Source organism: Alosa alosa, chromosome 10 (assembly GCF_017589495.1).
Source record: "Alosa alosa isolate M-15738 ecotype Scorff River chromosome 10, AALO_Geno_1.1, whole genome shotgun sequence".
Classification (NCBI taxonomy): domain Eukaryota; kingdom Metazoa; phylum Chordata; class Actinopteri; order Clupeiformes; family Clupeidae; genus Alosa; species Alosa alosa.
In genome coordinates, this window is record NC_063198.1 from 20,881,362 (window position 1) to 20,896,942 (window position 15,581).

At 44.5% G+C, this 15,581-nt stretch overlaps 1 protein-coding gene across 2 annotated transcripts in view; it reads left to right on the forward strand.

Annotated features, from left to right (window-relative positions):
- Window positions 1-15,581, forward strand: part of LOC125302241 (retinoic acid receptor gamma-A-like) — a 59,107-nt gene that overhangs the window by 31,275 nt on the left and 12,251 nt on the right. The window contains exon 1 of one of the 2 annotated variants that reach the window (XM_048255351.1): window positions 4,146-4,938. The exons of the other annotated variant lie outside the window; for it this stretch is intronic. Within the exon in view, the coding sequence (XP_048111308.1) occupies window positions 4,800-4,938 (139 nt within the window). The 5' untranslated portion in view covers window positions 4,146-4,799. Of the gene's footprint in view, window positions 1-4,145; window positions 4,939-15,581 lie in introns of those variants that run through there. 2 annotated transcript variants of the gene reach the window in all.

The window sequence follows — 15,581 nt, forward strand, 5'->3', positions numbered from 1 at the left end:
CAGTTACATTTGGAAAGTATCGGGACACGTTCAGGCTGGATAGCATTGCGGCAGCCATTTAGAGTGAGCTATAGAGCGGAGCACAGCCCCGCACAGCGCAGCGCTGCATTGGATAAGGTTGAGTGAGTGTTCACTTGGATCAGGCCCGCTCCCTTCAGTAGCGGCCATTTGGCCTCAAACCACACAGCACTGGCCCGCGTTCAGTAGCTGGTGGTCTGGTGTGGATGGAGGAACTTGGATGGAGGAGAGAGAAGGAGCGCCTGAAAGATGAGAAGAAGGGAGGGGAAAGTAAGAGAAGGAGTCAAGGAGAGGAGAGAAGGGAAGGAGAGGAGAGGAGAGGAGAGAAGGGGGACCTAGTACAGCATGTGCTAGCATGGGCAACTCTAATGTGATCCCAGAGCTATTCCAATAAAAGCTTGGCAGACTTACAACAGTAGGAATAAAGAAAGAGAGAGAGAGAGAGGGAGAAAGAGGGGAGGAGACAAGGAAAGAAATGCCATGAATAGAGAAGAGATAAATGAAAAGAATGAAAAGAACAATGAAAGGAGGGAAGATACATTTGTAAAATCAGATAAATATTTCTCTTAACAAATGTCTAGGTATGTAGTCTGCATGTCCCTTTATGTCAGGGTTTCTCAAACTTTTTCAGACGAAGGACCACTTAACCAATAAAAAAGAAATGCACGGACCACCTAGCTAAAAAAAAAAAAAGATTAGACCTACTATTAGCCTACACAATAGGCCTACTCACTGAACCACCTTGCTTATTGTCTTTGCACTTTGGTTATTGTGTCAGAGGACTCATATGATTTAAACTGGATTATCTTACATAGACAGTGTTGCAGAACTGTTTGGATTTACATATAAGTTGGTTCAATATTGCAAACAACTCATCTATATTATATTTTACCACGTCTGCTCGCGGACCACTTGGGATAGCTTGCGGACCATCAGTGGTCCCCGGACCACACTTTGAAAAACACTGCTTTATGTAAGCAGGGAAGACTAGACAGACAGACAGACAGACAGACAGACAGATAGATAGATAGATAGATAGATAGATAGATAGATAGATAGATAGATAGATAGATAGATAGAGAGAGAAAGAAAGAGAGAAAGAGGGAGAGAATATGTGCAGAGGTGACATGGAGGAGGCTGTGTCATGGGAGAAGATAACGGTAGTGTGCCAGGGAACTGATAACACAACACTGTAAAAATATTTCTTTTTTTTTCTTTTTTTTGGGGGGGGTTATGGGGAGATAGAGAAAGTAAAGGAGGTAAAAATAATCAAAACTTTGGCTTAGCTTTTTTTCTATCTGCTGCTGCAGCTCTAATGTCTGCCCTTATGCACTCACTGGGAACATTTGTGTACATTAGATGTTAATATATCTTGATCTGTGTTTAAGTGGACGAGTGGTCAAGGCCTAGTTTATACATCTCGGGTCCATTATGAGATTATTGAGAAATCATTCACTGGTGTCTCCAAGACTCAAAAGCAGCTACGGTGGTGTGTGTGTCTGTGTGGGTGTATGACTGTGTGTCAGTGAGTATGTGCATGTCTGTGTTACGTAAATGGAAGTGAGTGCTCTTGGGTGTGTATGTGTATGAGCACGTGTCTTCGTGTCAGTTCCCTCATCTCAACTCTAGGTGGGGCTACACATCACTCTGTCACTCACTCCCTCCCTCCTCTGGAGTCTGTGTGGAGGTGGGGAGGGGAGCGGGGAGCTGGCTAGACCACAGCCATTAACTCCCAGCATGGGGTGCCATTCATCAACCAAGGCCTGGCTCTTCCATTGGCTTTAAAGCCCAGGTCATTGTCATGTGCACTCTCTCCAGTTCCTGCAATACATGATCCACAACACACACTCACTGTATTTTAAAGGTGCGGCACCACACATGACAATAGCATTTGTTGACCCAGAATAAGCAACTTCTGTGTGGGCTGTTTACTCTTTGCCAGGGTGTTTACACTCTTTGAGCTTAATGAAACGAAACAAAGCTGCTTTTCTGTACCAAACAGGATGAATAGCAGTTGTCCACGGACAGGGTTGAGGTTATGAAATCTGTCTGACAGATAAAGAAAATGGCCTGTGATGATTTTCGGGTCCCTACTGGCTATTATGTTTTATGGGAAAGTGGACATGTTGACGTTGCTAAGGCCAGAGTGGGCTCAGATATCACTCCTCGCTGGCCCACATGGAAACCCGTGTTCACACTGGGGAACAGATATAAATCGCGCTCGGCTAAAACTGTATATATGTGCCTCTTTAATGTAACACTCTCTCATTTGAAGCATAATTGCCTCAGCTGGCCGGAGGAGTTTATACGTCCACAAAGGCCTTCCTAGGGCTAATACGCTCCATGCGCAAGCGCAACCGTACAGTTGTCCTATAGGGAGAGTGTTCTTCTCCGCTGACTGTTTATTTTATGGCTTTGATCCTCTGATGGGATCGCCAAGACCCAGTTTGATGTCTCTATCTTGATTCTACAGAAAGAGAAGATGACGTGGGCTGAATGAGGGTTAGGGGGGATGGCTGAAATGTGTACGGTGAGTTTACTTGCCAATGGGAAACATAGAGGATGTGATAATCAAATTGTCAAAATGATTCTAATAGATATAGAAATCACTGTCCCAAAGAATACAAGCTTGTGGAATAACCCATCAATCACCATACAGAAGGAGGAGCTGAAGTGGAGATCATGTTGCGACAAAGAAATAACAACTATTGGAGATATTATTTCTCACACCAATATAAAGTCATTTGAACAATTGGTAATAGAATTCAACTTAACTAATAAGGAACTTTTTAGATATCTTCAATTAAAGAGCTGGTTAACAGATAACGTTGATTTGAACTATAATAGGCCTACAGAACCCTCAGCTACTCAGCGGTTATTCCTAGACTCTGCACAGGCAGACAATTATTCACTCCAAAAAATATATGAGGGTTGGAACAAAGATCTTAAAATAAAAAACTCTAATATAACCTGGAAAGATTGCTTAAATACAACCAACACCATTATCACCAATCTGCGTCTCATACAGTACAAACTTATGACAAGAATATACTACACTAAATCAAAAAATAAATAAATTCGATGCACCTTTCTCCCCTGTTTGTGTAAAATGTGGCATACACAATGAGACAACAATACATGCTTTCTGGGAATGTAAGAAGGTTTATAAGGGTTGGTTAGAGATATAAAAAAAATTGATTACAATCACTTGTAGAATCAGAATTGAATTTACGGTCTTAAACAGTATTTTTCAAAACACAGCCAGGCTAAAATACCCCATTGGATGGATGGTCCTCTTCTCCTCTTTAGTATACAAAAAAATAATTTTAAAGCATTGGAAAGATACAGAGGCCCCATCGCTACAGCAATGGAAGGGTCTAATGAAATACTATTTAAATATAGAAAAATCAATGTTTGAAGATCAATGTTTGATTACTTCTTGATGAAAATAATAAAAAAATAATTATACAAAAAAAAAATGATTCTAATAGGTTTCTCATCAGGGCATTTTACTCAGCTATGATGGAGTAATGAGGGGAGAAAATAAACATCGAGACTATTTTCCCATACTTTCTTTGTCTTGCATCTTTCTCACTTTCTTTCTTTTTTTTGGCACATTGCAATGATTCCAGCTCAAACTTGAACAATCAAGCATGCACACATGAACCCTGTGCTTTGCCTAGGAATGTGTGTGTGTGTGTGTGTGTGTGTGTGTGTGTGTGTGTGTGTGCCATCTGCAGAGAGAGGGAGAGGGGGACTGAGTGTTAAAAGAGAAGGAAAGAGGGGGGGTGAGAGAGAGAGAAAGAGAACAAGAGAAGCAGGGGAAAGGAGGGGCATTGTTTGTTTTCATGTGTAAAAATATGAAATATGATGCGAGGTTAGGCTGGATTTGGGGAGGGGGGGTGAGAAATAGAGAGAATCAGAGAGAGGGAGAGAGAGATAGACAAGAGAGAGAGAAAAGGAGAGAGAGTTTTTTACTCTGGCCAACCAGCAGTACTCCCGCCCACTTTTCTTCCTCCCTCCCTCTCTCCTCCCTCCCTCCCTCTCTCCTCCCTTCTCCTGTCCCTGCTGTGGGCAGAGCCAGTCGCTTCACTTCTGACTCCGTGCATGCGCGTGCGTGTGTGTGTTTGTGTGTAGGTGTGTGCGTGCACACACCAGACTGCCGTGCAGAGAGCAACAGTTCACTCGGTCGTCACTGAGGCTACTTCTCACCACCGATCCAGGAGTCGCAGATCATCTCCAAACCCCAAAGACGGGACACCGGGTCTGGGGCAGACAAGACTACAGCGTTCTCTCTCTTCCCGCTACGCTTCCAGCAGAGGGAGGCAGGAAAGGCAGCCCAGGGAAAGTCACTCAGGCAGGCAGAGAGGCAGCCAGACCTTTCCCTCCCCAGCTGCACCTGGAGTTCACCACTGGGACACTTCTGCCTGACAACTCCCTGGCTCGTCACTGAGACTCACTCGTGGCTGTGGACTATATTTCACACACACCTCTCCTCTGCATCTGTGGCTTCGGAGGGTGTGTGTTCTGATTGCGACTTGGGTGCTGTGTGAATATACACACACACACACACACAAACACCAAGACTATCGACCTCATCGCCTGTCACATTAGCACAACAGAGGACAGGCAGAGCAGGAAAAGGACTTAGTTTGGTGCTGGTTTGTCTTGCTGTTAGCCCTGAAAGCTTGCAGGCGTTAATTGAGTTGAGACAGCTCTGTGGGCACCTCTGCGGGGCTGCTCGAAGGACAGAGAGGGGACAGAGCCAGAGACGCAGCAGCATGTTTGACTGTGTGGAGGCCCTGGGGGTGGCCCCCAGGCCCCTGTACGATGTGTCCGCCCAGGGCTCCTGCATGCTGCGCAAGGTCAGCTCCTTCTTCCCCAACCTGGAGTCCTTCTCATGGGCTGCCACCATGCAGTGTAAGTCACTCATCTGTCATTCTGGGCTCCTACTCTCTCTCTCTCTCTGCCTCTGAGTTGCTCTTTTTATCTGCCACTCAAAATCTGTGAGTTGTTGTGTTTGGTTTGCATGTGTATCTATCTGGGGCATAACACTGCTCAGTAGGTCAGATGGGCTATGAATAGAAGATTCTCTGTTCAAACATGTTCAGATGTACTTGTCACCCACAGGACAGTCTTATAATCAAACATATCAGACAGAGGAAAACAAAACAAAACAAAACAGTGACAAAACGTGACAGTGACAAAGACCACTGTCCCTGTGCCATTTGTTTGTGTGGACATCTGTAGGTCTTTCCATGTGTGTGTGTCAGTGTGTGTGTGTGAGAGAGAGATAAAGAGAGAGAGATACTGTGTGATGAATCTTTGATTTGACAAACAAGTACCTTGAAAGCAAAACACCATCCTGTTTCAATATTCAATTCCCTGTATTCAGTCCCTGTTTCAATTCCCTGTAATTTGAAAATGATTTAATACTCTTAATACTATTTAAGTAAGATAACTATTCTGAGTGTATGTATGTGTGTGTGTGTGTGTGTGTGTGTGTGTTTTGTGTCGGCACTTCCCTTATCAGGCTAGGGGGTGTTGTTATCACAGAGCTCTCTCCACAGGAAGAGCCAGATTCCATTCTATTCCGTGTGCCATTCTCACCCTCCTTACTGATTGTGTGTGTGTGTTTGTGGGGAGTCTGCAAGCATGAGCTTGTGTGTGGAAAAGATTATGAAAGTTTGTCCCCAGCTCCTTTCCCCCCCATGAGTGTCTTCCTCAGTATAGCGTGTTTGTTGTGTTTCTAGTCAGTTTGATGAATCACCCATACTCTTGACAGTCAGAGAACTGGCCCTTGCTCTCCTCACTTCATGGCATGTAAAGGCTGTCCCTGAAGCAATTCATCTTTGTCACTGCCAGTCTGTTGACATTGTTGGAAAAAACTCTGATGGAATCACTCCTAATTTTTTCCTTTCTTTTTTTGCCCATTATATTTATATGGCCGATATCCTTTTGGTAACCAGAACATTTTGTTTGACAGATCATCAAGGGCATGTTTACGCATCATAGCTTCAAATGATCTCAGTGTTTTCATCATGAAGTTGGCTTGACCAGAGGGTCAGCACTAACATATGGGTTGTTGGGATTGTCTTGGAACAAAGTGGGAGAGAGGGAGGCATATAAATAAATAAATAAATAAAGCTGAAAGAATGTGGAGCTGTACCAAATAGCAGAAAGAGTCGTCAGTGCTAGGACCGGCTTGTTATGTTTTCTTGCAATCGTCTGACAGGCGGACCAACTTTTTAAAAATCTAATGGCTGTGGTGATTACCGAAGTTGCGATATAAAGGGGCGTGATCAGCTTTCAGATTTTGTGATGTTGAGCTACACATCAATTTACAAATTCCTGCAGTAGCCTACTTACAGTATGTTAGGGTCATAGCGTGTTTTCATGTTTAAACCGTGCCAATTGCTGGGGTTCGACTCTTTCTGTCCCCATGCTTTTTATCATGTTTAACGACGCCCTGTATGTTTTTACCTTGTTTTGTGCTACTTTGTTGCTATACTCCATATATTCTCCATATTCTGCTCGTTTCTCAGACGCAGTTTGTTTTGGTTTGAAATGGGTGAAAAAGCCATTTATCTTCATGCAGTAATTGCGGACACGCCGGGGTTTGTAGTGCTGTCGACCTCACAGCGTTTCTTCTAATGATGACGGATATGCTGTCCTCGGAAGAGGCAAACTGTGAGGTTCTGTCTGACTCGCTACCTTAACATAACTTAATATGAGTAGGCTCTATATAATTCACTGGCAAATGCGGGTATAGTTACAGGCCTAACAGTCATTAGAATAAATTACATTATGAAATAACATGTGCTAAGTGACGTTTGTGCTCTCACACAAAGAAAGCCATTCATCCAGTGCCATCATCGCCGATCAAGTAAAAGATGGCGCATCGATATCTCCGCATCTTCTTATCAGTAGTGCCAAAAAAACGTTGCAGTCACAGAAAAGATTTTGTTCGAAGCAAGTTTTACTTGGGAAGGAGGGGGGAAAGACGGAGAACAAAAAAGTTGAGGGCGGGTTCACGTCGTGGGCGCCCTCAGGCGAATGAGCGTTCCTTGGCGCGGTGTTCAGTTACAGCTGAGCGATCAGAATAACCTTTGTAAACATTGCGGGACAATAACAAGTGGAGAGGCGGAATTTATCCGCTCTGCTCTGTGTGCTCCAGTTACTCTGTTCCTTTTCATACGAATGAATTAATGTTTGGACTGAGACAAACCGAAATGAAGGCGATCCACACAAACATGACCCTGCCCAAGAGATTTGCTAAACAGCTCAAAAAGCTAAAAAGACCAAAAAGATCTAAACTTATCCTCCATCTGATTGGAGGAATTCACCAAGCAGACCTCCTAGGCCTACTCACAGAAACAAGCAGATGAACAAGCAAGCAAACGTTGTCTGACATCTATCTTTATAATTTTATCAGTCTGTTAATTAATGTGGGTAGCCTATCATTTATATTAAGGGAAAAATATTTTAATTATTATTATTTGTCACCCCAAATGTTGGTCCTAAGAGTTTTGACCAGCGGTTGGCCATTGGTCATCGACTTGTCTGAATGGAGAGCTTAAAAAGTGACCAAATGAACCTGTAAACTTTTACATGACTTTTACGCAAAATTTCACACGGTCCCTGTCTCTGTTTGTGGCACATGTGTGTATGTGTTTTAAAAGCTTGCCCTTATTGAAGTATCATTTTAACTAGAATTTCTTTTAAAAAGTGCCATAAAGCTGTGTGTGTGTGTGTGTGTGTGTGTGTGTGTGTGGTCAGCTTTCCTGTTCCCTGTTGTTTTTTAGCTCAGTGGTCAGGACCTCTGGCTCTCTTTGTCTCAGTGTCAGGGGTTATGGAGAGTGCATTACTAAGCCAAAGTCAGGCCATGTGTGTGTGTGTGTGTGTGCGTGTGTGTGTGTGTGTGTGTGTGTGTGTGTGTGTGTGTTCACATGCGCATATGTAGGAAAGACGGGAGTATGGAAAAGCTGGTAAATGTTATGGCATTTTCAAGAAATGAGGTATAAGTGCTGTGTGCATACGTGCATGTGTGCAATACAGGCAGTCAATGGTCAATTCATTATAGGACTGTAATGAATACTGTGAATAGATGTAGTGCGGTTTTTGTGTGTGGGGGAGAGAGACAGCACATGTGCGTCTGTGCCAAAGAGATTGTGAAACTGAACTGATATGTGTGTGTGTGTGGGGTAGGGGGTCCCCTGTCCGTCAGATGCTTTTCACATCATTTGTTTACCCTTAATGAGGAAAGTCTTTAATTATTCAATTATAATGACAAAGCACTCAATTAAGAGATTAGGCCGCCTGCAGGGACAGAGAGCTGAGGAGAGCGAAGGATGAAAGGAGGAGTGTAGGGGGGAGAAATGGATCTGATGGAGGATTAAGACCTTCCCCCTCCATGTGTCTACCCTACCACTGTGAGCAGTGGTTTCATCTCTCTCTCCTGCTCTCTCTCTCTATCCCAGTGTCCCTCTGTTCTCTCCTTATAGTTCTTTATTTTATGTTTATTTCTTTATCTATAATCTCTCTTTTTCCCTTTGGTCACTCTTTCTTTTATTTGCTCTTTCTCTCTTTCTCCCTCTCCCTGTTTCTCTCGCTTTTCCTGCCCTTATGTAAATTACTTTTTTGTTTTCAAAGTCATTAATTCCCCAAGACGTCTGTCTGTGTGACATTATTCTAAAGAGACGCAGAGTAGGTCATTCCTTATATTAATTAGGTATAATGTATAGAGAAATCAAGCCATGATAAATTGTTAATTAGAAGCCATGAAAGATGCATAAGCATATATCAGAACGTCCCCCATATGCTCCTCATAGAAATTCTACAATCAACTGAGAATATATTTTCATTGTCTTCATTTTAATTAGATCTGGTGATTCATTAATCTCTACTCTGACTAAATAATAATAGTTGGCCTACTGGTCAAATTCAAAATGTCATAATACTTTTTTTTTAAATACATATTAGCCTCTGTAGGTTTGAAATGCTGAGGCAGATAGAAAGCAAAAACAGACACAGGGTAAGTGATGATTGGGAAAAATGCTTGCCACAAGGTCTTAAAGTTTACTGGACACAGGAGACATGGAGGAGAGATGCTAGAGGGAGTACTGACCAGTGGTCGCATTTTCCCATGTTTTGAATGTGAGAAGCCAAGAAAACATGGGAGAGCTGATGAGGCTAATAGAGAGATTTCAAAGGGTCCCTCGAGACCCACATCCACTGGGCAGTGTGATGAGAGAACAAGAGGAGTCACAGCAGAGCACTGGTGCTGAATATAAAACCAAGAGACTGAATTATTGAAAGACTGACAGAGAGAGAGGGAGAGGGAAAGAGAGAGAAAGAGAGAGAGGAGGCAAGAGGGAGAGAGGGTACAGTGAAGAGAAATACACAAATTGAGAGCCACACATAAAACACACACAGACAGTCTGAAGAAGAAAACGTGTCTACCTCCCAGAGTCACAGTGTCTGTCCGACTGCCATGCTGTGTGTGTGTGTGTGTGTGTGTGTGTGTGTGTGTGTGTGTGTGTGTGTGTGTGTGTGTGTGTGTGTGTGCGCCTGAACAGATTTCACAGGCCCCTGACGGAATTCACTCCAGCGCTGCCCATGGCATTTTATAGGATGACTGCAGCGGGAGAGGAGACCACTGTAAATAACACAGACACACACACACACACACACACACACACACACACACACAGTCCCTCCCTCCTCAAGCCCCTTTTCCCGTCCAGAAGCCATTTTAGGCTGTCCTCGTAACACGCAGGCTCCAAGGAGCGTCCCGGGACAGCAACTTGGCAGAGGACGCCTCCCTGGTCCAGCCCCCAGTGGGGTCTGTGTGGCGTGGTCAGCCGACAACTGTCTCCTGTTTGTTTGGGTTTGGAGCTAGATGTTTTGGCTGGAGGGCCCAGGTTCAGACGGATGGATGTTCGCGGGTGGTGTAGGGTGTAAGGTTCACTCTAGGGTGTGGGCTGAGTTTGCAGTGAGAAGTCCGATTTGTAGAAGCTCAGGTATAGTGAAGACTTGGGTGCCTGTATTTTGATGACCTGGGTGTCAACAAGGCCCAACAGATAATCAACACTTCATAGACTTTGCAAGATTGGTCCCTGGATCCATCAGCCTGCAGGTAATCGGGTACCAATTCTGCCAGAAAAATAGACATGTTTTGTTGTTGTTTTTTCCCCCACCATGTTTATCTACAACACCTTGTTTGTGGGAATTAGATTGGATCTCGTTCAGTCGTTAATGTCCTTGTGTGTCACTGGCGATGGTCATCAGACCGGACTGCCCAGCAGTCAGGCCCTTCCGCATACTTTCCCTTCCCTGTCAATCTGCCTCCTGTCAGCAGTTATCAGTGGAAGGACTGAGGAGACCACGGCCAGTGCCACCCTGGTGCCACATCCTGGACACTCTCTCTGAAGGGTGGTGGGGGGGGAAGGTGCCTGTCAGGGCTTCAGTGGGACACGAGGACAAAGTAGTCAGAGAGGCAGCTGATGTTCGTAAACACTCAATGGGCCTTGGTGCTTTTTACACCCACACAGTAGAACTGAAGTGGATCTAGACGATGATGGTGTTGTTTGAGACTGTGTTTTTTGACAGGGTTGTGTTGAGTTGAGTTGAGTTGAGTTGAGTTGAATTGAGTTAGATTGAGTTGAATTGTTCAGTGAGGGAATTAGACAGGGGATAGATGACATACAAGAATGTTGGCCAAATGTTGAAACTGCTTAATCAAAAAAAAGAAAAAAGGCGGAAATAAAAAAAGGTAGATTTTATTGGGTGCTGTAAAGAAGAAAGGCAGCTTTGTATGCAAGCTATTGAGTGAGAGGGGCAATCTTGATTTAACAGCATGTCCCTAAGAGAACACCCCCCTTTTGCAGTTCCATTCCACTCTCGACATGGATGAACCATGTGTATTTAGGTGTGTGTGTGTGCCTGTCTTTTTATTGTACAACTCCACAAGACCGAGACATTATTAGGAAATGGTGAGTTAGCAGGTCGTTGCCAGTCTCTATCAGCTAATTGCACGTCTCCATCTTGGTTTGTGTACAGCAGCTGGGCATTGAGTTGAGTCTGGCCCTGATCACACACAGATCCACAGGATCTATTTATATTCTCTATACTGGATATACATGGTGCGTCCAATTCCCTATGTTTGTGTTTAGTCGTTATGTGCATGCTGGTGAGGCATATATCTATTTGTGTATTTCTGTTTGTGCATGTGTGTTTTAGAGAGAGAGAGAGAGAGAGAAAGAGAGAGCTGTAGCTGGGACAGAGAAAAATGTGTCTTTTACCTGTTTATATGCTTGAGTTTGTGTGTGGTTATTGCAGGCAAGTGTAAAGGCCATCCAGCTGGACACTGGGGTGTTGTGTCTTTATTGAGCCCACTCCTGGAAAAGAGCCTTGTGTGTGTGTGTGTGTGTGTGTGTGTGTGTGTGTCTGCCAGCTTGTGTATGTCTGTGTGTGTGTGAGCATGTGTGTGTGTTTGTGTGTGTGTTTTATTGGGTCATCTCCTGGACAGTGGCTTGCTTTTATCACAGGCTTCCTTTCAAAGACAGGAAGAGCTCCTCCTCCTGACAGAGCAGGAAAGGGGGGGTTATAGGACTGGAGGGTTCATGTGTGTGTGTTTGTGTGTATGAGTGAGTGTGTGTGTGTGTGTGTGTGTGTGTGTGTGTGTGATTGGGGGGTGGCTACCACGTAATAAGCTTTTGGGCAGCTGTTGAGTGAAGCTGATTCTGCCCTAAAACCTTGGGCTAGTTCTCTTCCTCATTCCTCGTCCTTTCACCCCCCCACCCTCCCTCCTCCTCTGTCATGTCACTTCCTCCCCTTTGTATTCTCCAGGATCTTGAACTCCCTTAGAACTTGAGGGATCCTTAGAATCGTGAGAATTGTGTTTGTCTAGAGGGTTTCCCCTGTGCTGCAGAGAAAGAGGAGATCTCTCTTGGTCTCTACTTGATTTGGAGAGAAAGTGAGAGAGCTGCTATTACCCCACCCATTCCATATGAGCGGATATGATTCTATATGTCCCCGGCGTAAAACTCTTCAGATAAGTCCAGAGAGGAGAAAAGCCCTCTAGAGCAGGAAGTATATGGCAACAAACCAGGAAGTGGCTGGAGATTTTCCCCATCTGCTCTGTTAAGCATGCCATGTTTTCTCTCGCAGAGGTATCACAGCACTCCCACTTGTTTGAGGATTAAAACGTGGGCAGTTGAGATACTGATTGGGTGTCTTTGTTATGTACCCAAGGTCTAAGGGCCAAATCGGATTAGGGTCAGATTAACAGGCTTAAGACTGGTGGTTATGTGTCTAAAGAAAATGTGTGTTTTTAGCCAGTGTGTGTAATTGTATATCCTCTGACATATTGAGGGAAAAAAACATTATGCACAGATTCCAACAATACAACAGAATGCAACTTCATACCTTACCAGACACACATGCACGCACACCTGCACAACCTTTTCATATGCATGTCAAAACATGTGATTGGATGCTCCAACTTGAACATGTGTCAGCACTTGATGTTTTGTACATGAACTGTTATATAAAAGATGCATTAGGAAAGCATTAGAAAAGCAAATGCACATCTTGAGCCATGGGAGCAGCCATATCCTGGAGTTGGGCCAGTGCAGAGATGGAAGCAGAACGACGCCTGAAACTTGAGACGCATCACCTCAACAAAAAAAAATAAAATAGTTCCGTGACACAAACGCGAATCTCAATTCTGTGGAAAACTCAACTCAGCTCCATCTTAACTTAGATCGGTGAAAAATTACACATCGTTTGTTCTGAGACTTGGTTTACTCGTGGTGCTGTCAAAACATCACCACACCCATGCTATGCTTTTGTCCACTGGGGAAAGTGGAATTCTGTTGAAATGTCGAGATGTAATGGAACACAATTTAAAGGGATCAGAGTGATCCTGTTCTAAGCCTTCACAATCAGGACTGTGTGGAATTTGGATGCCAGTGTGGAAGATGGAAGCGAAGGCAGAGAATGGAACACGAGGTCAAGCATTCAGAGCACTTAAGGACTCATTATGCTCAGTATACAGAACAAGAGCATGTGTGAACACACAAACACACATAGACACATGCGCACACAGACACACGCGCGCATACACACACACACACACACACACACACACACATACACACACACACACACACACACACACACCAACTTTGTGTTTTTAACTGCAACTCTGTCAAAGGCTCACAGTCTAACTCCACATAAACCCTCAAATGGCAAAGAAAGACTCCATTCATCCATCTGTATACTCTTTAATACCGCAGGCTACTTTTACATGTGTGTGTGTGTGTGTGTGTGTGTGTGTGTGTGTATCTGAAAGAGAGAGTGTGTAGCACATTAACATTCATGTGACACACATGATAAGTGTGTGAAAAGTGATGATTTGTCAATGGTAGGATGTTTTCCTTTCTACACAGTACCTACCCTTTACCGTGGCAGTTCAGTAGATCTGTTATTGGACAGAGGTGTGTGTGCGCGCATGTGTGCGTGTGTATGTGTGTGTGTGTGTGTGTGTGTGTGTGTGTGTGTGTGTGAGTGCATGTATATATATGTGTGTGTGTGTGGGGGGGGGTATGTCCTGTATGTGTATTGCTGTATGTTTATGCTGCACTTTTTGTATACGTATGTGTGTTTACATGCCTGCCTTCATATTATCTCCATCTCTATCTCTCTTTACTCTATGAAGCGGGCATGTGTGAAGTGTGCTGGCTGGCATTATGCAACTCGCTGGACAGGATGTCAGCTTTGAGCGCTTGCCTCCCTGCAGCCCCTTTGAGTGATGACAGAGAGAACCAGGGAGGCCAGGGAAGGACTAAATGCAGTGAATGATAGGGAAGAGGAGAGAGAGAGAGAGAGAGAAAAAGAGATAGAGAGAGACAGAAGGAAAGATAGAGAGAGAGGGAAGGTGTATATGTGTAAGAGGGGAGGATTAGTGAAAGCCAATGATGAGGCGTGGGGCGGCTATCCTCCCCTGGCTCTGGAGGGCCTCTGGTTTCTGTCTCTGACAACTGACCTCAAGCCAGCCTCTCTCTCCTTCTCTTCAGCCGCCAACCACCGTGAGATTAGCACCGCCGCTGTTCCTAGATCAGGCACTCGGAGCAGGAAGGTGAGAAGCCGGGAGGATTAAGAGGGAGATGATAGTCAGTGGCTTGCACAAAGCCCACGGGGTGCTGATGACGGACCCACTTAAGCAGAATGGAAGCAGACCTCCACCCAATATCCCACCCAACCTCCCCCAAGCACCACCACCCCCATTCTCTTCCCCCAAACCTAGCATGACACAGAGCTCTCCACACATGGATTGTCATGCTAATGGAACCTCAGAACCCCTAGTAGATTAAGCTGAACCCGTCTTTCAGACGCATGTTTGTTTTCTAAACAAGGATGTGATGACACTAGGAGACAGATCTAAGTCAGGCAGACATGCCAGAGAGAGACAGAGTGAGAGAGAGAGAGAGGGAGGTTAATCATATGGACATTTTTGAGGAAAAATCAACAGCAAAGCCAGAGCTGTCAGAGAGAGCGGGAAAAGAGAAAAAGGATTGAGCTAGGTGGAGTGAAAAGATGAGTGGCAGGATGGCAGTCGGTTTCCTCTCCAGGCTAATAATACAGAACGCAAGGTCTGGTGGGGCTGGTGACAACTCCTGACACGCTTGTCTGAATAGAGTGCTTCCCCTAATCAACATAACACCTTTTCCGTTACCTCTTAATCCATTTTCAGTCCTGCAACTAACCCCCTCACTCATATTACCTCTCTCCCTCTCGCTGTCAGTTTTTTCTCTCCTTCTCTCTCCAACCCCCCTCCTATTCCCTTGTTCCCTGTCAATCACTTGTCTTTTTTTCTCTCACTCACTCGTTCTCTCTGTTGGACTGTTGACAATGGAGCTTGTTTTTCCAAACACATTTCTCAGAGCATTTGGAGCGTTATTGGTGTATAAACAGAAAAAAAACCCAACGGGTTTACTGTTACTGCATAAACACTTTGCTCAGGTTACTTTCACACACACACACACACACACACACACACACACACACACACACACACACACACACACACACACACACACACACACACACATTCCTCATCACCCCCTCATAAGTGTGCATTGACAGGGTTGCTGAGGAGAACACCTGAATACGCCTCAGTGCCAGTCTACATAAAGGCCTATTATGGTACAGTGCCTCCATGAAACACAGGCAGCAGTGCGTGCATCACATACAGCTCACTGTTGCTTTTAATAGCGGTGGTTACTCACTTGAAACAGGATGCTGAATAGAAGACAGTTCAATGACAGTTATGTTTTAAGTCAGCTCTCTCTGTAAGTTACAAGAATGCATCAGGCAAAGAGTGAAAGACAGAGGTCATACTAACATGATAATAGAGATGTGTTTTTCAATTTTCAGCAGAGGTTGCACTAGATGTTGGAAGTGAATGCATTTGGACAGGCATTAATGCTGTATTGGCAGCAGCAGCAATGAGAGTAATCAAATCAAGCTAACATATTGTAGGCTGTGTGTTTGCTTTC